This window comes from Hyperolius riggenbachi, chromosome 11 (assembly GCF_040937935.1).
Source record: "Hyperolius riggenbachi isolate aHypRig1 chromosome 11, aHypRig1.pri, whole genome shotgun sequence".
NCBI classification, from domain to species: Eukaryota; Metazoa; Chordata; class Amphibia; order Anura; family Hyperoliidae; genus Hyperolius; species Hyperolius riggenbachi.
The window spans coordinates 32,091,733-32,116,300 of NC_090656.1; the positions used below are offsets into that span (position 1 = coordinate 32,091,733).

Consider the following 24,568-nt stretch of genomic DNA (forward strand, 5'->3'; position numbering starts at 1 on the left):
CTACAGGAAGGGTGGTAAGATTGGTCTGTGATCTTTCATTTTCCAAAGACTATGGTCTGATGTCTGTATGTGGCCTTACAGAGCAGGGCTTAGTGAATTGAAGCTTGTTTGTTCGATGAATTACCGAACTTCTGCCTCATGCAGGAAATCTTTAGTGAATTTGAAAAAAAAATGGGCAAAATACCGAAGGCGGTATTTTACCAAATTAAATGATTTAACCAAACTGTCTTTAGTGAATTTAGGCCAATCTAATAATGCTGGTGGGCAAAGGCAAGCTTATCAATTAGCAGCTAAATGAGTTGAAAAGCTTGTGTTTTAACCCTCCTTGAGAAAAGGTCAAATTGTTTTAGCTGTTCATTTCATGTGTATCACGCTGGTGCGTGATGAGATAGCGTATAGGTAAAAATATAACAATGGAGCAAGCCTAGTCTAAATCAGGCTGAGGTCACAGGTCAGAGATAGCGAGGTACAGAGTAGCTAGGCTAAATCGTAGTCAATAATCGAGCAGAGTCATACACGTAAATCAGATGTCAGTCGTATTACAAGGATCAGGCAGTAACAAAGACAGGGACAGGCTGAGTCGGTAACGTAAATCAAATGGCAGTGGTATAGAAGGACTAGACAAAAAAGAGGTCAAGAGGCAAACGAGAGGTCGGTACACAGATAATATACAATATGATGTTACAATAATATTACAAGAATATATACGAAAATAACAAAGACTGACTAACTGGAGTACATATACAGTATATATATTGTGCGTCTACACAATATATCAATGTAGCTCAAAGTAGCTAGCTAGACCTAGAACCAGCGAACAGATTAGTATCAAGGTCAGCGAGCACTGAATGCTCTGGCCTTAAATACAAAAATACTCAAACAGTAGCCACTCCCATTTGGTGATGTCACCTAGTGACATCACCTGCAGTCATCCCTAACCCTCCTCCTGAGCCTATAAGGCTCACTCGAACTCGCACGTGACCCAAAGGTCGAACCACGCACGCGCGAGTCAGAAGACACTGCCGGAGGGACGTCGGGAATGCTGCCAGAAGACTCCAGCACAGAAGCCCCGCCGCTCGCCCGGACCACGCCGCAGCCGCCGCGAGACCTGCCGCTGGAAGGTAAGCTCATTACATGGTGTTTAATGTTTTAGACCATAGATGAAATTTGAGTATAATACCACAGAATATTACGGTCATGGTAAGGTATTGGTGTGGACATGGTGTGGAAATAGGGTTCCATGTAAGCACCTGTGGTATGTCGGGAATTATCTGATTTCCGATTTTTTTAATACAATCACAATTTGATTGTAAAATCGATTAGAAAAACGATCGGAAATTAGATCAGACCTGTCAGAATGAATCGATTAGACCTGTCTGTCTGACGGGAATTTGCATGGTGTGTACTAGGCATTGAGGATTTTGATATTCTGCCTGGTGTCCTGCCTGTAGTGGTGCATTATGGTATTTTCCTCCCCTGTCTCTGTATATGTCTATAATGTTTTTCTTCTCAACAGGCTGGCTTGCCAAGTGCTCCTGGCAACCCAGGCGCAATTGGTGGAGCTGGTGGAATTGGGTTTGACAACTTTGCTCTAAGCCCTGCCGGAGGTCGTGGAGGGACTGACAACTCTCATAAGCCACCAAAGGAAGGTCTGCCTTATCCTGAACTCTCAGTGAGTCCAAATTTCCTGTACGCTTGGTCTACACTACTTAAAGGTCTAAATACTCGTCACATGTACGAGAACTGTCACTTGGCAGGGACTGGGATTCTGTCTTTGGGCGACAGTTCAGGGATGAAGCAATTCACAATCACTTAAAACAACAATAGTGTAGTTCCACCCCTCATGCAATATCCTATACAATCCACATACAATATAACGGGGTTTTAAATGAACAATCAACGTTTATTCTTCAGTGTTCAAATTTCTTCTAGATTGCGGACAAGTACCACAAGACCCATGTACAGGATTCCAATTCATAACAAAAGGACTGCCTGACACGTGTTTCACGGCCAAAGACCGCTTCCTCAGAGGCACACACTACATACACATATCAATTGTTGGTTCATAGGTAAAATCTCATCTCAATCTGTGAACAGCAGTGAATCTACTCTCCTAGACGTGACCCTGAACGCTGGGATGCATCCACGGAAGATAAGTGAACTTCCGTGGATGCATCCCAGCGTTCAGGGTCACGTCTAGGAGAGTTGATTCACTGCTGTTCACAGATTGCGATGAGATTTTACCTATGAACCAACAATTGATATGTGTATGTATTGTGTGCCTCTGAGGAAGCGGTCTTTGGCCGTGAAACACGTGTCAGGCAGTCCTTTGTTATGAAGTGGAATCCTGTACATGGGTCTTGTGGTACTTGTCCGCAATCTAGAAGAAATTTGAACACTGAAGTTCAGGGATGAAGCTGGACAGCCTAAAGGTGCTGCACCACTTCTGGTACCAGAGCCGGGACAAGGTCCTCCAGCACCCAAGGCTGAGACACCGAAGTGCGCCCCTCCATCCCTCCCACCCCAGCCGTCACACACTGATTGCTATTAGAAGTAAGAGGTGCCCCCCCCCCCAACACCTTAATCTCTAGCTATCTGGCTTGCAGTCACTGCCATGTACCCCCTTTTCTTATTTCTCACTGCTTCAAACACAATAGGGGAATGATAGCTGAGTGAGTTGTGTGCCCCCTCCTACACTGCGCCCTGAGGCTGGTACCTCTCTTGCCTCTGCTCAGTCCTGTCTGTTACTATGGAGGGAGGAGATGAAGGGATAACCGTGATGCACGACAGCAGCTTCTGGTGGGTGGGGGATGAACAATGCACTCAAAGGACGCTCGGGAGGTCAGAAAGGCGCTAATGTCGGATCTTTCGGCAATTCATCAAAACCAAAAATGCATCTGAAACTTGTAATGTACATATGTTGAATTCACCCTAAAGGGGATAAAATGGGGACAGGGTGAAAGTACTAGGCCCTAACTGCAAGAATAAAAGCTACCCTAACACACCACTAAAATAATGTGACAATATACTGCACTAGGGCTCTGCCTCTGACATAGGAGACCTGGGTTTAAATCACAGCTCTTCCTGTTCAGTAAGCCAGCACCTATCCAGCAAGGAGACCTTGGGCAAGACTCCCTAACACTGCTACTGCCTACTAAGCGCACCCTAGTGGCTGCAGCTCAAGTGCTTTAAAGAGACTCTGAAGTCTCCCTTAAATGAGGTTTTTAGTTTAAAAACCTCATTACAATTACTGTGCGACCTAAAACACTGCATCCCCGCAGCTGAAAACCCCCTCAATCACCCCAAACTCACGGGGGTACGCTGAGGCAACTGCCTTTATGCACGTCAATCACCACCGGATCACCGCCTCTCCCCCGCCCCTCTCAGTCTTCCTTCACTTAGAGGGGCAGGGGAGAGGTGGAGATACGCGCTGATTGACGCGCATAGAGGCGGCAGCAAAATCCACGACTACGAAAGTCGCGGGGATGCAGCGTTTTAGGTGGGACAATAATGGTAATGAGGTTTTTAAAATAAAGACCTAATTTTAGGGAGACTTCAGAGTCTCTTTAAAGAGAACCCGAGGTGGGTTTGAAGAATATTATCTGCATACAGAGGATGGATCTGCCTATACAGCCCAGCCTCTGTTGCTATCCCAAACCCCCCTAAGATCCCCCTGCACTCTGCAATCCCTCATAAATCACAGCCACGCTGCTGACAAACAGCTTGTCAGAGCTGGCTGTGTTTATCTCTATAGTGTCAGTCTGCTGCTCTCCCCGCCTCCTGCAGAACTTCGGTCCCCGCCTGCATCCCTTCCCTCCCTGCTGATTGGAGGGAAGGGACGGGGGCAGGGACCGGAGCTATGCAGGAGGCGGGGGAGCAGCTGAGACTGACACTACAGATGTAAACACAGCCTTACAGCACGGCTGTGATTTATGAGGAATTGCAGAGTGCAGGGGGACCTTAGGGGGGTTTGGGATAGCAACAGAGGCTGGGCTGTATAGGCAGATCCAGCCTCTGTATGCAGATAACATTCTTTAAACATACCTCGGGTTCTCTTTAAATTGGCCAAAAGAAAAGCACAATATAAATTCTCAGTGTTTTGTCTTTATATAGACATAAGTACAATTTTACTAATGGACGCGTCCAGTCATTGTTAAGAAAACCATAACAACAATCAAAATGGCCATGCAAATATGCACAGTAATTGCAAATATTACTGTTGTACAAATGAACTAGATATAAATGTGTTCAGCATAAATAATGCAATCAAGACATACTGTATTTCTACCGTACCCGAAAGGGATTCCGGACGGCAAACACCTTTATAACTTATTTGGACAACAGTTATTTTTGTAAATTCTACGCTACGCTATTTTTATTGTTTTGTTTTTGTTTTGTTATATATGGATATGCTCTTTAATAAAATTGTTGTCACATTATTTTAGAGGTACTTAGGGTGGCGTTTTTCTAGTTGGTGAATCTTTGGACAGAGTTGGGGGGAGGGGGGGGGGGGCTGTCTGCAATACTGAAGAGGGGCATTTCTGTCATTGGGGATGGGCAAGGCGGACCATCAGAGTGATTATGGAGCAGAGCCCTTCTGATGCATGAGGCTAATAATGTTACGCTTGGTGGTAACTCTTGGAGTCAGCGTATATGCCCCAGGCTAGGTCTCGCTCTTCACCTAGCTATCCCTGCCTGGCACACCACTAGCTGGCATTTAAACTGTTCCTGCCTGGCACACCACTAGCTGGCCCTAATTAGGACTTAGGCGAGCAAGGCTTGTGTGCTGACGTAGACGGCAGACATACCACCAACAGCCACTAATGAGGCTAGTAACACAGTTCAACAGTTCAGAAGTATCACACGGGTTATTACCTGGATTCAAAGGAATGAAGCAATCAGTGTCAGTAGTAGCAGGGATGGCAGGCAAGTACCCAGGCAATAGATAATGCAGATAGCATGCAAGAGGTATCTAATAACAGGCAATGGTCGGTCCAGGAGGCAGACAAGAGTATCCGGTAAACAGGCAGTGGTCAGTCCAGGCAGCAGACAAAGAGTATCCAGTAAACAAGCAAGGGTTAATTCTGGCAGCAGGCAAAAGGATATCCAGGAAGCAAGCAAGGTTAATCACAGCAAACAGGAATAGTCAAATACAAGCCAAGGTCAATATCCAGCAATCTGTAATCAAAGAGTGCACACCCAGCAACTAGCCAAAGCTATGCTTATCACGGGCGATGACTGGGAGCACTCTGCAGATTTAAATACAACTCTTCATGCAATCAGTGGCCGGCCACACTCCGCACATCCAATCACACAGCAAGACCCTACCTAGGTGTCAGGCTGAAATGTCAGCTGACACTGCTCTGTCAGCTGACCCGGAGTCATCTGACTATTGTTTAGCTTTGCGGAGGGTGTACTTGAAATGTGCCCTCCGCCCATCAGGATGTGCAGCCCATGAGCCACCGGCAGCCCCATCAGCGGGGAAAAAGCGCCGAAACTTGCAAGCGGCAGATTCCGCCCGGGTCTCGGCGGAATCAAGCCCATAAAAAGGCGGATTCCTTATAAATTACCAGCAGGACGCAGGCAGAGACGTCCTAGTCCTGTGCATCACTAAATGGCACAGGTTTGTTTTCTCTACAAAGAGCACGCAGATTAGCTGATCACAGAAAACTCTTAGCAGGTCAGGAGCCCCTGCCTCAGCCACCTCAGGCAGTGCAGCCTTCTAGAGCAGCAATCTGCAATCTCCCCATCCCGCATGATGATACACTCAGAACCTGCTCTTAAATCCTTATCTTGGGCTGTTTCAAGTCAGATGATCACATTTTTCAAACAGAATTTATGCTATAATGAATAAAAAGGAATAGTAGATGTCATCAGTCTCCTCCTTATACCACAGCCAACATTTTCAATCAATGCACAAACAGCAAGAAGTACTGATATTTAGACGATCAGATCAGTTTTTGCACAACTCCTCCCCCATACACCACCTCTTGTGTTCCCTGACCTCACAAAAGAAGGTCGGAAATCACTATGGTGTGGCAGGTATCCTGAGGGTGGATCTCTACCTGTAATCCCCCAACATAAAATAACCTGGACAGACAGTAAATAGCTGAACCTCCTGCAGGTCCGGATTTAGATCACAGGTGCCTATAGGCACAGATGTCCTGGCACCTTCGACTTCTCCCTCTATTAACCTAGAACGCCCCACCACCGCTGTCACTTCTCTCTTACTTCCCTTGACCATCATAGGGATCTACAGGTGCCACTTAGTATTAGGTAGCCAGAAGAACCCTCAATATTAAGTAGCTAGAGGTGCCCCTGACTGTAGGGAGATCTCATCAGTGGATGCTGACAGGACTCTGCATAGGGAAGGAGGGAGGCGCTCAGGAAGTGGCGTAAGCCATCATCAGGCGCCTGTAGGCACGTGCCTACAGTGCCTTATTGTAAAACCGGCCCTGGCCTCCCACGGTGCCCCTATTGCCTGTGATGAAGGCCAGTTGGGCGGAGCTGTACGGTTAGACCCCACCTTTGGGAATACTGTATAGTGTAAATAAAAGCCGAAACAGCTGAGAAAACGCGAGGGAAGAACATCATCATGGATATCCACCAGACCATAACACTTTCAGCCTTTGTTTTGTGAGGTCAGAGAATCTGGGAAGAGGGCACAAGAGTGGAGTGTGGGGGGAGGAATTGTGCCAAAACTGATTCTGCAAAGAGGAGTATCCACACTTGTTGAAGGACATCTGAAGCAAGAGGGATATGGGATATGGAGGCTGCCATATTTATTTACTTTTAAACAATGCAAATTGCCTGGCTGTGCTGCTGATCCGCTGTCTTCAATACGTTTAGTCATAAACCCTGAACAAGCATGCCGATCAGATGTTTGACTGACGTTCGGTTGGATTTGTTGCATGCTTGTTTAAAGCTAAACGACGTGAAGGAGGAAGATGGATCCTGTGACGTCTCCCTAAAGGTGGCCACTAACGGTCCAATTTCTGGCGAAAAAACGTTCAAGCGATCAGAAATTCTGATCAGATTGGTTGTAAATAATCTCTGTTGATAGGCACAATCGATTATGAACGATTATAAAAATAGTCGTCCGACTGGATTTCCGTCAAACCAAAATTTGGATTTTCTTGTTGGTTGTGATAGATAGGAAGCAAAGATTGGTTTGTTAATGGTGTAGTGAACGATTTTTCTTCCGATCAGAATTATCTGATCGCTGAAAAGATTTTTCGCTAAAAATTGGATCGTTAGTGGCCACCTTAAAGGTAATCAGAAAAATCGCCAGGAAAATCGCGTGGTGCGATTAACACACTACTGCAGCCAAAGAGATCAACAGGCCTTCTCAGCTGGTCACTGTGTGGAAGGTGCGGTCTTCAGCGCTAATTGCCCCGCCCACAACTCCCACTCCAGTGTGTGCATCCTTCCGGAGCCATACACAGTAGTCATGGATTCTCCCTCTAGTCCAGGGATGGGAAGCAGAGAGTTGCCTCTAGGCCTAACAGGAGGTGCACCTTTATAATTAACGTTTCAACAAATTAAAAAAAAGGTCACAGTTGGGGCAGAAGAGGAGTTTCAGTTTTACTACAAAACCCTTTAATTTTCTATTCATAGTTGTAACCAGGGGACATCAAGCATGATAATAATGACGTGTGTCAGAGTCTGGCTTATCTAATAATGTTCTTTTCAATGCTGTAGATGGGATTTCCTGACGTGGAGAAAATAATGGCAGACTTACACATCGCACCGGCCTCTCCAGACAGCATTGTGGTAAGTTTCACAGGGTGGGGGCTCACAGTAACACTACTGTGAACTAGTAAAGGGTACCCAACCTCTGAATTCTTCTCCCAGCTCCAGAATGGGACTCTGTGGCCCAGGCTGTCATTACATTAGGATCATTAAGTGATATACGAGGCTCTCACAAGATGCGGCTGTCCCACAACGTCCCCCTTCCAACACTTGTCACACAGGGTCCCAAATCCTCTTTAGAAAAGTGTACATCTAGCTCTCCATAAACCAAGGAAGGAAAAGAGATGGGGGTGGAGGAGCAGAGAAAGAAGGAGGGGGAGATGGAGGAAGTTCAGGGGGAGAGAATGGAGGAACATGGCGGGAGAGAGGGGGCAAAAGGGAGAGAAATAAATGAGGAGTTTTATTTTAATATGATAAGGGTGCTTACACACATTTTACCCCTTGACATTCTGATCATGGTATTCAATATCTATGGGCCCTCATACTACATGGAGGTGGTAAAACTTGCCAGTGATTGGCTCATCAAAATTATATGTGTGTATGCCCCCTAAGGTCTGCAGAGTCTAAGATGTATTTCTAGAATTTCAATTTTCCTGAGCATTTCTGGATCTGATCTTGGGGTGAATTGGCTATGATGTCCCATCCTCCAAAGATCAGCAACTGCCGTGAATGTAACTAAGGTCTGTTTATTCCACAGTGATTCTAGCAGACTAATCATCTAGTTACTGCAGGTGTGGAAAAGAAGTAATGACTGTCCCTGCTCTGTGCAGCTGACAATTACTGCAGGGAATGGAAAATATCTGGGCTGACTTTTTTTTTTCATTGTACAGATTCAGTCTTGCACAGCAGTGCAATAGCATTGAAGTTACGTGATAGTGGCTGCAAAATAGCCACAATTGCAATTTTAAGAAAAATCACAACCCTGGATATTTTACCGCGATTTTAATGCAAGTCAATTGGAGCGTTTAAAAAAAAATGAAAATGGATCAATAACGCTTGGCACTAAACTGGGCTATTTCTTGTGACTGTACTATACGGACCTGAGATATTTCACTAGCTCTGCAAAGACACTTGGGAACGTTCAAGTGCAGCATCACAAACAAAAATCTTGTCTCTTTTTCACAGGCACCATCAAATGCATCAGAGCCTCCGTTTACTAAAGGTAAGTGCTAAGACATGGATGCATCAAATCTCTGTGTTTTCTGGGGGCAATGGTCACATGACGTTTTTTCAGCATATTTGATCACTTTAACGATCTGTTAACTCCCAACATGGCCGATCCTTAAAGAGGCTCAGAGACAGGGGCATTGCTAGCCCCAAAGATCAGTGGCGCGTGCCCGGATCTATTCTGTGTTGCCCCGGATGTCCCCCAGGCAGATTAGAGCCAGCACAGCACCCATCATGGCACTACACAGCACGGCATTAGCAAGCCCTATGGAGGCACCATAGCACCCAGCACAGCACCCATCATGGCACTACACAGCATGGCATTACAGCATTTAGCAAGCCCTATGGAGGCACCATAGCACCCAGCATAGCACCCAGCATGGCACCACAGCAAGGGATATGCTGGCTGCTATGATGCCTCTATGTGGGCATATTGGGTGCTGTGATACCATGCTGGGCGCTGTGATGCCTTTATGGTGGCATGCAGGGAGCTGAGGCTGTTCTGTGGGGGCATAGATAAATTAGAAATAGTGCGCTCCTCCCTCCTTATCAATCTGGTAAATTTCTTATTCCCAACCTCTACACCTTATGTATTTCTGGGGCGCTACAATGAATTGAGGGGTGTATACCCTCTTTTAGACAAAATTATATTAAAGATTATGTGCGCTCAACAGATCTCTTTCAGGGTGCTAGATGCCCCATACAGGGTCCCAGTATTCCAGAGTTAGGACCTATACCCCATAAACAAGAATCCCAGGTATTTCAGCATCCCCTACACCAAAATCCTAGTTCTCACAAACAGACAGAACACCAGCATCACAAATAATTCAAGTCCTTGTGCATAAGTCCTAATAACAGAGCTTGTATCCGGCCAGATCAGAAAGGAATCTTCAGTAACAGCATTCCCAAAAGGAAAAAAACAATATGCTCACCAGATTTCAGTGCCAATTACAACAGTTGGCATACAGTGCATGTGGCCCAGCCAGTATACCTTCTCCAGCCTCCTGTAATCTTCAGTGGTGTCCCATGCGTACATGTAAAAAGATAAGCTTGTATAGTGCAGTATGCTAGTTATCTTTGAATAACACCCAGTGTTCACCGCACTCACTATCACCGCTTGTGACCCACCGCCTTATGCTCCTCCGCATGCACTTTATGCACACCAGCCTCTTACCAGCAAATGTGGCTGACCACACAGGACCAGCAATCACGCTTTCTTAGGCCAGTGTTCTCCAGACACTTCTCCTCCACTCTGCCGGCACCTTAAACTCAAACAGAACGCTTCTATGGTGCAACACCGTTTATTTCAATAAAACACGCTTTAAAATCACACTTACAGGATCCAAAGTAAAAATGCGCATATCACATAAAACCGACTCGAGTTCCAACGTCTCCTTCCGTGATGAGGCTCCGCCCTACTAGTTTCGTCAGGTATGACTCATCAGGGGGGCCCTGATGAGTCATACCTGACGAAACTAGTAGGGCGGAGCCTCATCACGGAAGGAGACGTTGGAACTCGAGTCGGTTTTATGTGATATGCGCATTTTTACTTTGGATCCTGTAAGTGTGATTTTAAAGCGTGTTTTATTGAAATAAACGGTGTTGCACCATAGAAGCGTTCTGTTTGAGTTTAAGGTGCTGGCAGAGTGGAGGAGAAGTGTCTGGAGAACACTGGCCTAAGAAAGCGTGATTGCTGGTCCTGTGGGGTCAGCCACATTTGCTGGTAAGAGGCTGGTGTGCATAAAGTGCATGCGGAGGAGCATAAGGCGGTGGGTCACAAGCGGTGATAGTGAGTGCGGTGAACACTGGGTGTTATTCAAAGATAACTAGCATACTGCACTATACAAGCTTATCTTTTTACATGTACGCATGGGACACCACTGAAGATTACAGGAGGCTGGAGAAGGTATACTGGCTGGGCCACATGCACTGTATGCCAACTGTTGTAATTGGCACTGAAATCTGGTGAGCATATTGGTTTTTTCCTTTTGGGAATGCTGTTACTGAAGATTCCTTTCTGATCTGGCCGGATACAAGCTCTGTTATTAGGACTTATGCACAAGGACTTGAATTATTTGTGATGCTGGTGTTCTGTCTGTTTGTGAGAACTAGGATTTTGGTGTAGGGGATGCTGAAATACCTGGGATTCTTGTTTATGGGGTATAGGTCCTAACTCTGGAATACTGGGACCCTGTGTGGGGCATCTAGCACCCTGAAAGAGATCTGTTGAGCGCACATAATCTTTAATATAATTCTGTGGGGGCATGCTGGGAGTTGTGGCGCCTCAATGGGATGCCCGTAGGAGCATGGTAGGAGGTCCACTAGAAGGTCAGGGAATGCTATGGGCAGACTGGCAGCAGGCCAGCTCACTCAGCAGAAAGCCAGACTAGCCAGCACAGAAGACAGGTGAATCTTATTATGGGATATGCTGCATTTTTGTTTTGTATTAATGGAGTGAGAGGCTTCATCCAACATTTTGATGGGCAGGCCTACTTAGACCGCCGTTAAAGGGACTCAGAGCTCCCGAAAACAAAAAGATTTATACATACCTGGGGCTTCCTCCAGCCCCATCAGCCTGGATCACTCCCACGCCGCCGTCCTCAGTCTTCTGCAGCGCCTGTACCGGGTCCTTGCACTTCCGTCAGTTGGAGCCAGTCTGACGTAAGAGAGGTGCTCCCTCTACATATTTCTCCAGCAGCTGCTGGAGAGATACGCAAAGAGCACACTTCTCTTGGAGCCGACTGACGTAAGTGCAGGGACCTGGTACCAGCGCTGCAGACATCGGAGGACGGCGGCGTGGGAGCGATCCAAGCTGATGGGGCTGGAGGAAGCCCCAGGTATGTATAAATATTTTTGTTTTCGGGAGCTCTGGTACACTTTAAGTTTGTGAAAATTTAACTCCAACCATGACCACACACACCACACCCATTTTTTGGCTGGAGTGCCCAAAAATGCCCAAGGAGGACAGAGGTGGACAAATGGGGGACATAGGACACAAGGGGGACAGAGGAAGACACAGGAAGACTCAAGAGGTACAAGGAGGCATGTGGTACAAAGGGGCATAATCCCCCAATATGCCCCTTCACCATGGATGCACCAGGTTTAGTATATATTTTCCCCCCTGGTTTTTGTCCTCTAAACCTAAATGCATCTTATGGTCAGGAGCGTCTTATAGTCCGCAAACAAAATACGGTAATTATCTACTGAAATCTGGTTAAGATTGAGTTCTGCGGTACAGATCATCACCATCAACTCTCTAATAAATTTTCAGTAAATTCATGTCTACAAGTTTCTAGAAAACATTTTTATATTTATTAGAGATAGAAAACACTTAATAAAACAAAACAGACGAATCAGGGGAGAGCCTGCAAAAGCACAAAATGCCCATAAACTGTAACTGTAGCAGTCCCAAGAGAGATAGAAACCAATCAAGTACAACAACTCCCTGAACTTGGCCTGGAATAGCAGTGCTAGTGATATGGTGCCGGCCTTCCACTGTGAAAGATGTAAGGCGGTACAATGTAACATCATCATTAGCAGCCCGCGCTCCCCGCCTTTGTAAAAGGACCCCACCGTGTAATTGTTAATGGCGTTTATTTCCGTTGTTTAGGAATCGGTTTTATACAGGAAGTTTTGAATGACAACCAAGAACCACAGAGCAGTGACAAAAACCTACCCGATGTCACATCGGCCACCGCAAAGAGCGAGGACAGCAGCTCAGAGAAAGGACAGCAGCTATGATTATTATGTTATACTTTATTAAATAAAGGACAAAAGATTGTATGCCTGTCTGATGCAAATAACTGATGTCTGAAGCTATATCTGTGAATGTTTATCTGGGCCATGTTATGTCCAAAGCTTGGTCACACTTTTGTTGGTGTATTTGAAGGCTACGTCACACTCTTGGGGTGTACTGGAAGGCTAGGTCACACTCAAAAGTCAATGCTAACTCACTAGGTAGAACCTGCAATTAATCTGGTCTGCAGAGCACAGCTAGTTAGCCAATTAAAAGACAAAGGGCCTGATTCACAAAGCGGTGATAACTCAGTTATCACGCCTAAAAGACTTTAGGCGTGATAACCTTTGCACTACTGAATTAGCACCGCTTTGTGCTCTTTATCGCGCGCAAAATCCCGCGCGCAAACTTTTGCGCGCGCAATCGCGCAATTCTGCGCGCAGTGCCCATAGGGTTTAATGGGCGCATCGCGCGCACTGCACCGTGCGATTAACGGGAATTTCGCACAAGTTTCATTTTATTACGCTTAAACTAAGTTTAGGCGTGATAAAGGGCTTTTCACAGGCGTGCAAACACTTTGCACCGCTTTGTGAATCAGGCCCAAAGTGTGCAGATCTGCAGTGACGATGTATGCACGGGCTAAACAAATTTCGCTATCTCCCCAAGGGGGTCTGGAGACTAGTTCCTGCAACAATATTACTATTTGAAACTGAAGGCCTCTTCTAGAATAGGGGAGAAAGTGAATTTGAGTCAGATCATGCATACTGCATGGTCTGGACACACACTGTGTTCTTAATTGGCTGACTGACTGTTCTCTGCAGACCATATTAATTGCAGGGGTTGCCTGGTGAGTTGGTGTTGCCTTTCCATGTGTGTTTTTGCATTTAATTTGGGTAATAGTGGTGGTTGGTTTCTCTGATGGTGAGGGCACTAGGAGGGCTGCCCATTCTATCCCAAAGTATAGCGTGTGGTTGGTGGTCCCAAACGGTGGCAGGGCTTGCCCCCTATATTGCTCACCTGTGTTTGGGACGTTGTACCAAGAGTAATTCCTGAGAATGTCAAATTCAGTACCAGACTTTCATCAAAATGAATGAACGTTACGTGGGTTGATCAAAAATTTCCATCCACCCATCGCAGACTCAAGACATTGATCTGACCAATGTCATGACTCTCGGTCAAAGTCATTGGGACATTTGGTACCTCGGCAAGTCTTGACAAGTGGGTGCATCATTTGTCATTGCTTCATTTTTGAAAATTGCGGTGGCATTTGCGTCATATGATGACAGACCAGTAATGAAAGTTGTGCTTAAACCTTTCATTTTTGGAGTTGAACGAAAAACTCTCAACTTATACATTAGACAAGTACCGGTATGTCTTTGCACCTACTGTAAACATTCCCTTAAATGAGACCTTCATGAAATAAGAAAAACATAAAAACACTGTAATCCTTCAATCAGTATTCTAGGGGAGTAGGTCACCACTAGAGCTGTTTTTCATATATGTTCTCCTGTTCTTCATATATGTTCTCCTTGTTGTCCCTGCCTATGTGTTTGTCAAAAGTTGGAGTCTATAACCATTATGTTAACATCAACACCTTCTGGCATAGTTGAAAACACAAACATTTAACCTTAACAAATGTTTAGGTTCATATAAAACCATAACTCTGAAAACGGAGTGGTGGTGTCCAGGTCAATGGTGGGCTGGTGGTTATCCAGGCTCTGGAATCAGGGGCGTGCCGCGTGCCTGTAAATTCTGCCAACGTTGCAACTGCCGTTGCCGCTCCATCTTCCTCCTCAGCCTCCGAAAGCTCCTCTTCAGCCTCTCCATCTCAGCCAGCAAACGTTGAGCTTTGATCTCTTGTGCTTTGGGGGGAAAAATATTCTTGTATAGTGAAATATTCAAAATACACTGACTTACAGTACAGCGTATGACTCATCATTACATAGAGACACTGCCTATTTCGAGTTTGGGGGATGCAGGCGTAGGGGTAACTATACTTCTTACATGTTGATACTGGGATGTGAGTAATTAAAACTGGCTAATTACTACACTTAGAATACGGCTGTAATCATTAAAAGGGCCAAGCACAGATACCGGTAAGTGGTTGTTGTGCGTCTGTCAGTGAGGATCTATAAAAGGGACATGGGTAGTTTATGACAACTAAACCAATCTTCTGTGTTAATATACTGCACATAAAGAAAAAATCTTGCATGACACCAGTGGCGTAACTACCGCCACCACGACTGGACCTGAGGGCACAGGGGGCCCAGACTTCTCCCTCCCTCTCCTAGGACCCCCCTCTAGCACTCCTCCTATGCAGAGTAGCAGCATCAAAAGCAAGAAGACTCCCACCAGATCCCATGCCGATCTGTCCTCCATAACCGCAGCTCGCTGTGTACTTCCTGATATGAACAGCGGTTCTAGTGATAATTTGGTTGCTTTTGCTGCCATTACTCTGCATGGGGGGGGGGGGATGAAAGGAGGACCATTAGACCACCAGGACACCTATATGAGTATGGGTGAAACTACTAGATCACCAAGGAAGATATAGGTGGAGACCACCTGAAAGCTATTTAGGGAAGGGGGGGGGGGGGGCACAAAAGCACCCGAGAAGCAATATGGGACAGGGACGACTAGACCCCCAGGAAACCGATATGTGGATGGGGGAGCCAGTAGACTTCACAGCGCCTTTCTAGACAGATCTGCCCTCGAGGTGTTTTGAAACACCTCTGGAAGGGCCTAGGGTATCTCCCCCCCCCGTGCATGTTCCTGCACTAGAGCACCCAAGAAGCAATATGGGAAGGGGGACCACTAGACCACCAGGGAAGTGATTATTTTTGGATGGGGGAGCCACTAAACCATCAGTAAAGCTATAAGGAAATTGGGGAATAATTAGACCTCCAGGGAGGCAATATGCTGATTGGGATGGTGGGGGTCCACTAGACCACCAGGGGCCTACTGAAAGAAGGCGGAAAGACCAGTAGACCACCAAAGAAGCTTTAGGAGGATGGGGGGACCACTAGACTGCCATGGAAGTGATATGGGGATAGCGGGACCCCTAGTCTACCAAGGCCTACTGTAAGGGGGAGGGGAGACCAATAGACAACCAGGAAAGTTCTATAGGAATGGGGGAAGCCACTAGACCACCAGGGAATAATTGCCTTTTGCAAGGGGGAGGGGGGGGGGGTAATCAGATCCACCACCAGTGCGGAAAATGGGGGGATATGTGCTATACTGCCCACATTAAGGGGGGGTGTTTATACAAGCTGTGTGTGTGGGGGGGGGGGGGGGGAGGGATAAAGTGGCAACACTTATGTATTATTGGGAGGAGGGGGACAGTGTCTGCATGTGTTGTGGAGGAAGGGGGATTGGCCATACTTGTTTAAAGAGGATGAAAGTGGGGGTCCGGGGTTGGGTTACACTGGGGCCCCATGACATTTTCACAGGGGGCTCCATGGTTTGTAGTTATGCCCCCACGTGGCACCATGGCACTATCATGAACCTTTAGCAAAATAAAATAAGTCAGCAATACAGAAGATCATAAACAGCGATTTTGTTACTGTACCTTCCTCTCTAGTGCAGTGTCTTTTCTGTTTGACTGGGCATGGGCTACGAAATGCCATAGTGGTGGAGGCTGCCCGGACTGGCTGCTGGGAGGTGGAGGCGGGTCCTGGAGGTTGCTGTCTCTGGGAGGTGGAGGCGGGTCCTGGAGGCCGCTGTCTCTGGGAGGTGGAGGCGGGTCCTGGAGGTCGCTGTCTCTGGGAGGTGGAGGCGGGTCCTGGAGGTCGCTGTCTCTGGGAGGTGGAGGCGGGTCCTGGAGGCCGCTGTCTCTGGGAGGTGGAGGCGGGTCCTGGAGGTCGCTGTCTCTGGGAGGTGGAGGCGGGTCCTGGAGGCCGCTGTCTCTGGGAGGTGGAGGCGGGTCCTGGGAGCTGCTGCCTTTGGGATGTAGAGGCGGATCCTTGGGGCTGATGGCTCTGGGAGGTGGAGGCAGGCCCTGTGGATCGCTGGCTCTGAGAGGTGGAGGTGGGAATTGCGGGCTGCTGCCTTTGTGAGGCGGGTCCTGGTGGGCGCTGTCTCCGTGAGGTGAAGGCAGACCCTGGGTGTTGCTGGCTCTTACAGGTGGGGCTTGCAGGCTGCTGCCTTCGGGAGATGGGTCCTGAGGGCTGCTGGTTCTGGGAGGTGGAGGCGGGGCTTGTGGGCTGCTGACTTGAGGTCATTGAAGCAGCCTTTGCTGGTTGCCACTGATGTGCTGTAAATGTGGAAAGAAGAAACATTTTAATATATACCATTTGGAAGTTATCAATGATAACAGTTTACTTACTACAGATAGATCATAAATCACCATGACAATGATGTGAAACTTGTACAGTAGAATCCCTTTATAGTAAACTCCAAGGGAGCTGGTCGAGTAGTTTACTATACCAGAAGTTTGCTATATCAGGATTCATCATACATTGTCTATTCATACAGGCGCATGGTCGGGACCTGGGGACTGAGATTACTATATCCAAAGGTTTACTATATCAGAGTTTACTATAACGAGGTCCTACTGTACACCCATTTATTCCTGCTGTACATAGTTGTGAATGCAGCTTGTAATCGCCTAACAATATGAAGTCACCAAGAGAAAATGTAGGAGAAAACTAACCTAATGTGCAGCTCATTGAAGAATAAGCTGGATTTTGGGTGACACTTTTGCCTTACAGCAATTTTGCCTTGATAAAGGATCCTGTGTGGTCCCGAAACATTGGCTTCTTGTTCCTTGTCTTCAGTAAAATAATATTTATAGAGGAGATGCCAGTTTTGTTCATCATTTTTTGGAGCAACGAGTAGGCGGCATCTTCCTAGTGATTTTGTGCCCTCCCAGCAAGTTTTGTGGCATAAACATTAGCGAGTGTGAGACAATAGCGGACACAGACTTAGGAAGCGCGCCGGCCGGACAGGTGAGTTTTCTTCCTGCAAATACTCTGCAGGGGCCACAGGGGAGCACAATCAATGTGGGGGGGACCTGGGGGGGCATCAGCCAACTCTGTGGACAACCTAACACTATTGGGGGGTGGGGAAGGAACAAGGGCTACAACCTGACACTATTGGGGGGTGGGGAAGGAACAAGGGCTACAACCTAACACTATTGGGGAAGGAACAAGGGCTACAACCTAACACTATTGGGGAAGGAACAAGGGCTACAACCTAACACTATTGGAGGATGGGGAAGGAACAAGGGCTACAACCTAACACTATTGGGGGGTGGGGAAGGAACAAAGGGGCTACAACCTGACACTATTGGGGGGGGGGGGGGAAGGAACAAGGGCTACAACCTAACACTATTGGGGGGTGGGGAAGGAACAAAGAGGCTACAACCTAACACTATTGGGGGGTGGGGAAGGAACAAAGGGGCTACAACCTAACTCTATTGGGGGGTGGGGAAGGAACAAAGGGGCTACAACCTAACACTATTGGGGGGGGGGGTGAACAAAGGGGCTACATGGAGGTCAGGTGGCCACCATGCAATTGTTGCCTAGTGCCCCATTTTTGCTGGAACCAGCTCTGGCTGGCTGCAGACGCATCCTGTCACTCAGGGCTGAAACAAAAAAGCTCCAGCTCCAGAGGATGACATGCCAAAGTGCCCCTCCCACACCAGCCATCATGTGACGGATCAGCCGGGCGGATCGCTCAGAAACAGCCGTATCAGTCTGCAGACAGACTGTACACACGCCGGACTGTCGCTGGAACGCCCGCCCAGCGGGAGGTGACGACGGATCCGTCGTTTCCTGCAGTCCGGTGTGTGTACGGACCTTAAGGCTACTTTCACGCAGGGGGTCACACTTGTCTATTTTTGCGCACATTTTCTGCACAGAAAACTGATTTAAACTGAGAACTCATGTTAATCAATGGGCTTGTTAACATTTCAATGCGTTTTTCGCATGCAGAAAAAAACCCTGACATCCTGCAGCATAATTCTGCACATTGTGTCAGTTTGCTTTATCAATTACATTAGCTGCTCTGATAAAATGCACGTGTTTTTCTGCATACACACGCACATAGTTTGCAGAAGAAAACGCTCATAGAAAAATGAAAGACAAGTGTGATCCCTTCCTCACATTAGACAAGTTTCTGGGAAGGTCCTTGACGGTCGTCACACTATGGAGGGGAACGTCTTAGGCCTAGGGAAAGGATGAGACCGGGAGCCCTTATGGTGTAGTATCGTTAGACTAGTGGGTTAGGTAATAGTGTGGGTAATAAATACTCACAAAGGTGGGTTGCCCTGATGCAACCAATGACAATCACATGCGGAAAATACCCGTTTCCGCTCGGTGTACTGGAACACTCTGGTACCCAGGGCCGGCCCGCTCATGAGGCGGGGTGAAACATTTGCCTCAGGCGGCAGATCTGGGGGGCGGCACCCGCCCGTCCATGGACGCTGGGGCCGCCCGCCGAGCTGGAGGGGTAGCGGGCAGAAAGGGGGTATTGGGCCTAGCGGCGGGGAGGGGGGTCGGACCCCCCCCTCCCTCGCCTGGGTCCCCCGATCTGCGCTCCTCCTCCAGCGTAAAGTACCAGCCAGCGTGCATATGAGAAGAGGCAACGGGCGGGGGAATCACTCACCTTCCGCGTTCCATCGCGTGCTCCACTGACGTCACTTCCGGCAACGCCGCCCACTGTATTGTAAGTGGACGGCCTTGCAGGAAGTGACGTCGGTGGAGCGCACGATGGAACGCGGAAGGTGAGTGATTCCCCCGCCCGTTGCCTCTTCTCATATGCAGGTTGGCTGGTACTTTACGCTGGAGAAGGAGCGCAGATCGGGGGACCCAGGCGAGGGAGGGGGGGGTCCGACCCCCCTCCCGCCGCTAGGCCCAATACCCCCTTTCTGCCCGCTACCCCTCCAGCTCGGCGGCACCACCCCCCCCCCACCCACGGGGGGGGGGGGGGAGCGATTTTTTTTCTAATTTTGCCTCAGGCGGCAAAAAGTCTAGGGCCGGCCCTGCTGGTACCAGGCGGTCGCTCTCCTCCTGTGGTCCTATATACTGGTGGATAATCTCCCCGGTGATATAGTGGCACCTCAAAGAGGTGAGGGATACGGAGGCAAATCGGTGGAGGCGCCCTTAATCTTATTAACAAGCCATTAGTGGAGAAATTAACTCAAAAATAAAATTTCAAATAAAAAGAGGTATCTTACTCATCAGAAGACTCATATAGGTGGAAAAGGGAGTATTTTTATTAAAATAATATGCGCCCCCGCACTGCAAGGCTGGCAATTACGGTTTCTGTTTATTGACCTGATGAAGCGGGCTGTGTCCCGTGAAACGCGTTGTCTACAGTTTACCCCTTATTTTAATAAAAATACTTCTTTTTCCACCTATATGAGTCTTCTGATGAGGTAAGATACCTCTTTTTATTTTAAATTTTATTTTTGAGTTCATTTCTCCGCTAATGGCTTGTTAATAAGATTATGGGCGCCTCCACCGATTTGCGTTCACATTAGACAAGACAAGAACATTTATATCATGCTTTTCTCCTGGTGGAAACAAAGCCCCAGAGCTGCAGCCACAAGGGAGCGTCCTATAGGCATTAGCAGTGTTAGGGAGTCTTGCCCAAGGTCTCCTTACTGAAAAGGTACTGGCTTATTGAATAGGAAGAGTCGAGATTCGAACCAATCTAGTCAAATTGTGAATGTATGGTAATGGAACGTTCACACTACTGCAGTGATCTGCAAACTTGGCTCTTCAGCTGTTAAGAAACTACAAGTCTCACAATGCATTTGCCTTTATATATCTTGACTGTGGCTGTCAGACTCCTGCAATGCATTGTGGGACTTGTAGTTCCTTAACAGCTGGAGAGCGAAGTCTAAGCAACTCTAATGTCAGGAGGGACAGGAGCTCTGTGCTCTGCATCCAACTCTGCTCTTTTGTTCCCCCTGCTGGTCAATCCTCCACCTGAACTTTAGATTACCATGGTCCTCTGCAGGGCCGGTTTAAGCAACAATGGGGCCCCAGGGCAAAATAAACCTGGGCCCCCCCCCCCCCCCCCCCCCCCAACATATACCCCGGAACAAAAATCGGCATTAGGGGACCTTTTTTGCAGCTGGTATAGTCAGGGTGTGAATCCCCAATCGGTCAGAGCTCCACATTCTGGCTATCCCAGCCTGCATGGGGGGCAAGTTTCAGGAGGGGGGACCCCACATAATTAAAAAAAAAAAAATTCCCACAAAACATTAAAAAAAATTGGGAAAATAGGAAAAAATGCCAGGGATCTTCATACAGCCATATTGCGGCTGTATAGCGATCCCTGGCCAAAGCGCTGCGGCTGCGTATAGACCCCCTGGAAACCCCGTCAGGAAATTTATTGCTCTTTCTTTTGATGCATGTAAAATTACACTACCGTTAGGTTTGCTACTAAAAGTGGCATTTACCGCATTTAAAAGTATATTTTTTTCCTTCTAAACTTTAAAATCAATTTTCTCAAAAACTATAAGGTCTTTTGAAAAAATTATTTTTTCCTCTTATTCCTAATGATCTCCTTAACATATCCTGCAAATTTAGGGTTTCTAGCATTTAAGGTGGATTTGCTATTAACCATTAAAGTCGGCAGGTTTTAAAATGTGTTTTTTTTTTCCTTTGAAACTTTAAAATCGATTTTCTCAAAAACTATAAGGCCGATTTGAAATTTTTTTTTTCCTCTTGTAGCCACTGGGGGCCCCTACAAGCTCTGGGGCCCTGGGGCAGCTGCCTCCTTTGCCTTAATGGTAGCGCCGGCCCTGGTCCTCTGCATCCAACTCTGCTATGCTGCTACCCCTGCTTGCCGAGTCCTCCACCTGCAGTCTCTATTACCAGAGTCCTCTGCATCCAACTCTGCTATGCTGCTACCCCTGCTGGCCGGGTCCTCCACCTGCAGTCTCTATTACCAGAGTCCTCTGCTTCCAACTCTGCTCTGCTGCTCCCCTGCTGGCCGAGTCCTCCACCTGCAGTCTCTATTACCAGAGTCCTCTGCATCCAGGGGCGCCTCTAGTCATTTTGTCACTCCTGGCGAGAAATCCTGTGGCGCCTCCCTCCCCCCCCCAACACACACACACACTTGGCGGCCACTACGTACCAGACAGAGGGACATGAGGACAGAAGGAGGAAGGGTGGGACTGAAGGAGGAACTGGGGGGGGGGGCAGAGGAAGCACAGGGGAGAAAAGAAAGGCACAAGGGGGCATATGGAGGCACAGGGGGACAGAAGGAGGCAGTGGTGGCACAGTGGGACTGAAGGAGTCAAATGGATACAGAAGGAGGCACAAAGGGAGACAGAAGGACAAACGGGGTCAGACATGGCACAAGGGACTGAAGGAGGCACAAGGAGACAGAAGTAGGCACAAAAGAGACATGAGGAGGCACAAAGGGGGGTGGGGGAAAGGATGTACAAGGCACAGAGGGACACAGTGGCAGCTGCCTGCAGCAGATGCAGTCAGGGGCGTGCTTCATCCAGGGGGCGTGGCTTAATCCAGCAACATGGCGCCCCCAGGACCAATGGCACTCCAGGCAATGGCCTGTACTGCCTATGCCTAGAGGCTCCCCTGTCTGCATCTAACTCTGCTCTGCTGCTTTCCCTGCTGGCTAAGTCCTCCGCCTGCAGCTTAGATTACCATTGTCATATAAGTGAGTAAAACCACAGTCCTGGAACCCAACAGGAATGATATCCTTGGAACTGCTGCACCTCGCTCAGGTCACCCCCCTGAGCAACTACCATACATAAAGTGATGTGTATACACCTGATGAAGAGCAGTGATGGATCGTAACATGTAGTGTTGTTTTCCGCTTTAATACATGCTTGAAAGAGCAAAGCCCGTTGTGTGCCGCCTCATCACTTTATGTATAGATTACCAATGTCCTCTGCATCCAACTCTGCTCTGCTGCTCCTCCTGCTGGCCTGGTCCTCCACCTGCAGCTTACAGTGTTTCTCAAAGAGACTCTGTAACAAAATTTGCTGACTACCCATTTTTTACTGACCACACTGGTTAACTACCCCCGTTGTGTTTAAGGGCTGGTCCACACGAACATCTGCCCGGCGTCTCGATCGGTGGCGTCTCGTTGACGTGACAATTCGGGCGTTTTCGGCAGTATTTCAGTGGTCGGCGTTTTTTGGCCCCACAGGGGGACACTAGACGCGGCGGTTACACGTCCCTGGATGCTACATGTAGCATCCAGGGTCGCCTCAAACGATAGGGCAAATCGGGATCGGAACGCCTCATTCACCCAAACGCTGGTAAAAACGATGAGTCCCGGACGCCGGCGGTAAATGTGGGGCAGACGTCCGTGTGAATCAGCCGTAACTTTATCTCAAGTACCGCTTGACGCATATTTCGATTGGTTGAAAAGAGACATTTGTCCATCAAGTCCAACCAGAAAAATAAATACATAAAACAAATCCATAAGCCTTTCTCTCCTGCACACTCACATATCACAGTTGTTCCAGAAGCCTCTACAAGGCTTGGGCCAATTAATCTGCTTCAGCCCATAGACCATCCAATGTTGAGGATGCAATTGATGTGCAGCAGCAGCTGGAATTGGGCAAACAGACAGGCCAGAAGGGGAACGTGTGAAACAGAAGCACTTTACTATGCGCACTCTTACAGGTAAACTGCCACCACCTTTAAAATTATAAGGCGAAAGGTCCCTTCTGACTATTCTAAGCCTGCAGAAGGAAACGGATAACACAACCTAATTCTTACACAAAACAGTTCTCTGGGTACCCTTTCTCTAGAAAGCAATGTATGCTTCAAGCACTACTGATACCAGAAAGACCAGGAGGACTGCCAGGCAAGTGATATTGTTTAAAGCGATCCAGAGCCAAAGCTCGGGTTCAAAATAAGATAGTAACCCGAAGAGAGGGAAGCCTCAGGATCCTATTGAGGCTTCCCTGGGTGGTCCAATGCCCCCTGTTGCTGAGCGCAGCTCCCCTCCACATCGGGGCCACGCAGCTCCTCTTCTTGCACGGGATCAGCTGACAGGAGGTGACTTCACTTCTCGAGCCTCTTCCTTGCGTTCCAGACGTCGGTGTGCAACATGTCACATCATGTCCCACAAGTCTCCTCTTTCTTCAATATCGCCCACTGCGGACAGCATTGAAAAAGAGGAGACTTGTGGGACGCTATGAACGCTGCACAAGGAAGAAGTGAGTTGATTATCCCCCGCCCGCTGCCGCCACATTATCTTTCAAACTGCGCTAATAGCTGGAGAGGGAGCGTGGGCGGGGGAGCTAGGTAAGGGAGGGGGCGTCTGACCCCCATCACCACAGCTGTGCCGAGCTGCCCCCCTTCCTTGCTGCTTCCCCCTCCAGCTCTCCTCACAGTGGGCTTCCCCAGACGGGCGGCTGTAAGCTGGGTGGCGGCAGGCCAGGTACACTTCCTGGTCCTGCCTGGAGCCACCCCCAGACTTCCACCGCCTGAGGAAGATGTCTCACTTGGCGTCATCAGTGGGCCGGGCCAGTGTATGCTTCAACCTCACACCGACCATGCCTGGAAGAGACTCCCAGCAGCAGCCATTCATTCACGCGGTGCCTGAAGGAGTCTTTGCGCCCCAGACAGTGAAGTATACCCAGGTAACAACCTGCCATCCAATTGGACAGCAGTGTCACCAAATGTGGAGCTAGATTGGAAGCCAGCGAATGACTGCTTTCTGGCTTACATGTGGAAGGGTGGTGCCAGCACTGCAATTCTATATGCGGGCCGCCAATATTTAAAGATGCAGCTGACCGCATCTATAAGTAATACATTTTGTGTGTGTGTGTGGGGGGGGGGGGGGGGTGGTGAAAGAGCCTCAGGGGGCCGCATTCGGCCCGTGGGCCTTAGTTTGAGAACCATCGGTATAGATCATGGATGAAATGTAACTATTCAAAGTTAGTGTGCAGCTAGGAACTGAGACAAACCAATGCTGTAG

At 48.1% G+C, this 24,568-nt stretch overlaps 2 protein-coding genes across 3 annotated transcripts in view; one reads left to right on the forward strand and one right to left on the reverse strand.

Annotated features, from left to right (window-relative positions):
• The window catches only part of LOC137538124 (IST1 homolog), a 36,747-nt gene extending 24,045 nt beyond the window's left edge, over positions 1-12,702 (forward strand). For both annotated transcript variants that reach the window (XM_068260135.1, XM_068260136.1), the window contains exons 7-10: positions 1,517-1,672; positions 7,702-7,773; positions 8,878-8,914; positions 12,530-12,702. In XM_068260135.1, coding sequence (XP_068116236.1) covers positions 1,517-1,672; positions 7,702-7,773; positions 8,878-8,914; positions 12,530-12,660 — 396 coding nt within the window. In that variant the 3' untranslated portion in view covers positions 12,661-12,702. The remainder of the gene's footprint in view (positions 1-1,516; positions 1,673-7,701; positions 7,774-8,877; positions 8,915-12,529) is intronic.
• On the reverse strand, positions 12,209-22,628 carry LOC137537786 (uncharacterized). The gene is made up of 3 exons (XM_068259750.1): positions 22,514-22,628; positions 16,221-16,861; positions 12,209-14,517 (listed from the first exon to the last, which is right to left on the reverse strand). Exons 1-3 carry the CDS (start codon positions 22,626-22,628, stop codon positions 14,470-14,472), a joined length of 804 nt encoding a protein of 267 aa, XP_068115851.1. The 3' UTR covers positions 12,209-14,469.
• Positions 22,629-24,568: the final 1,940 nt, after the last annotated feature.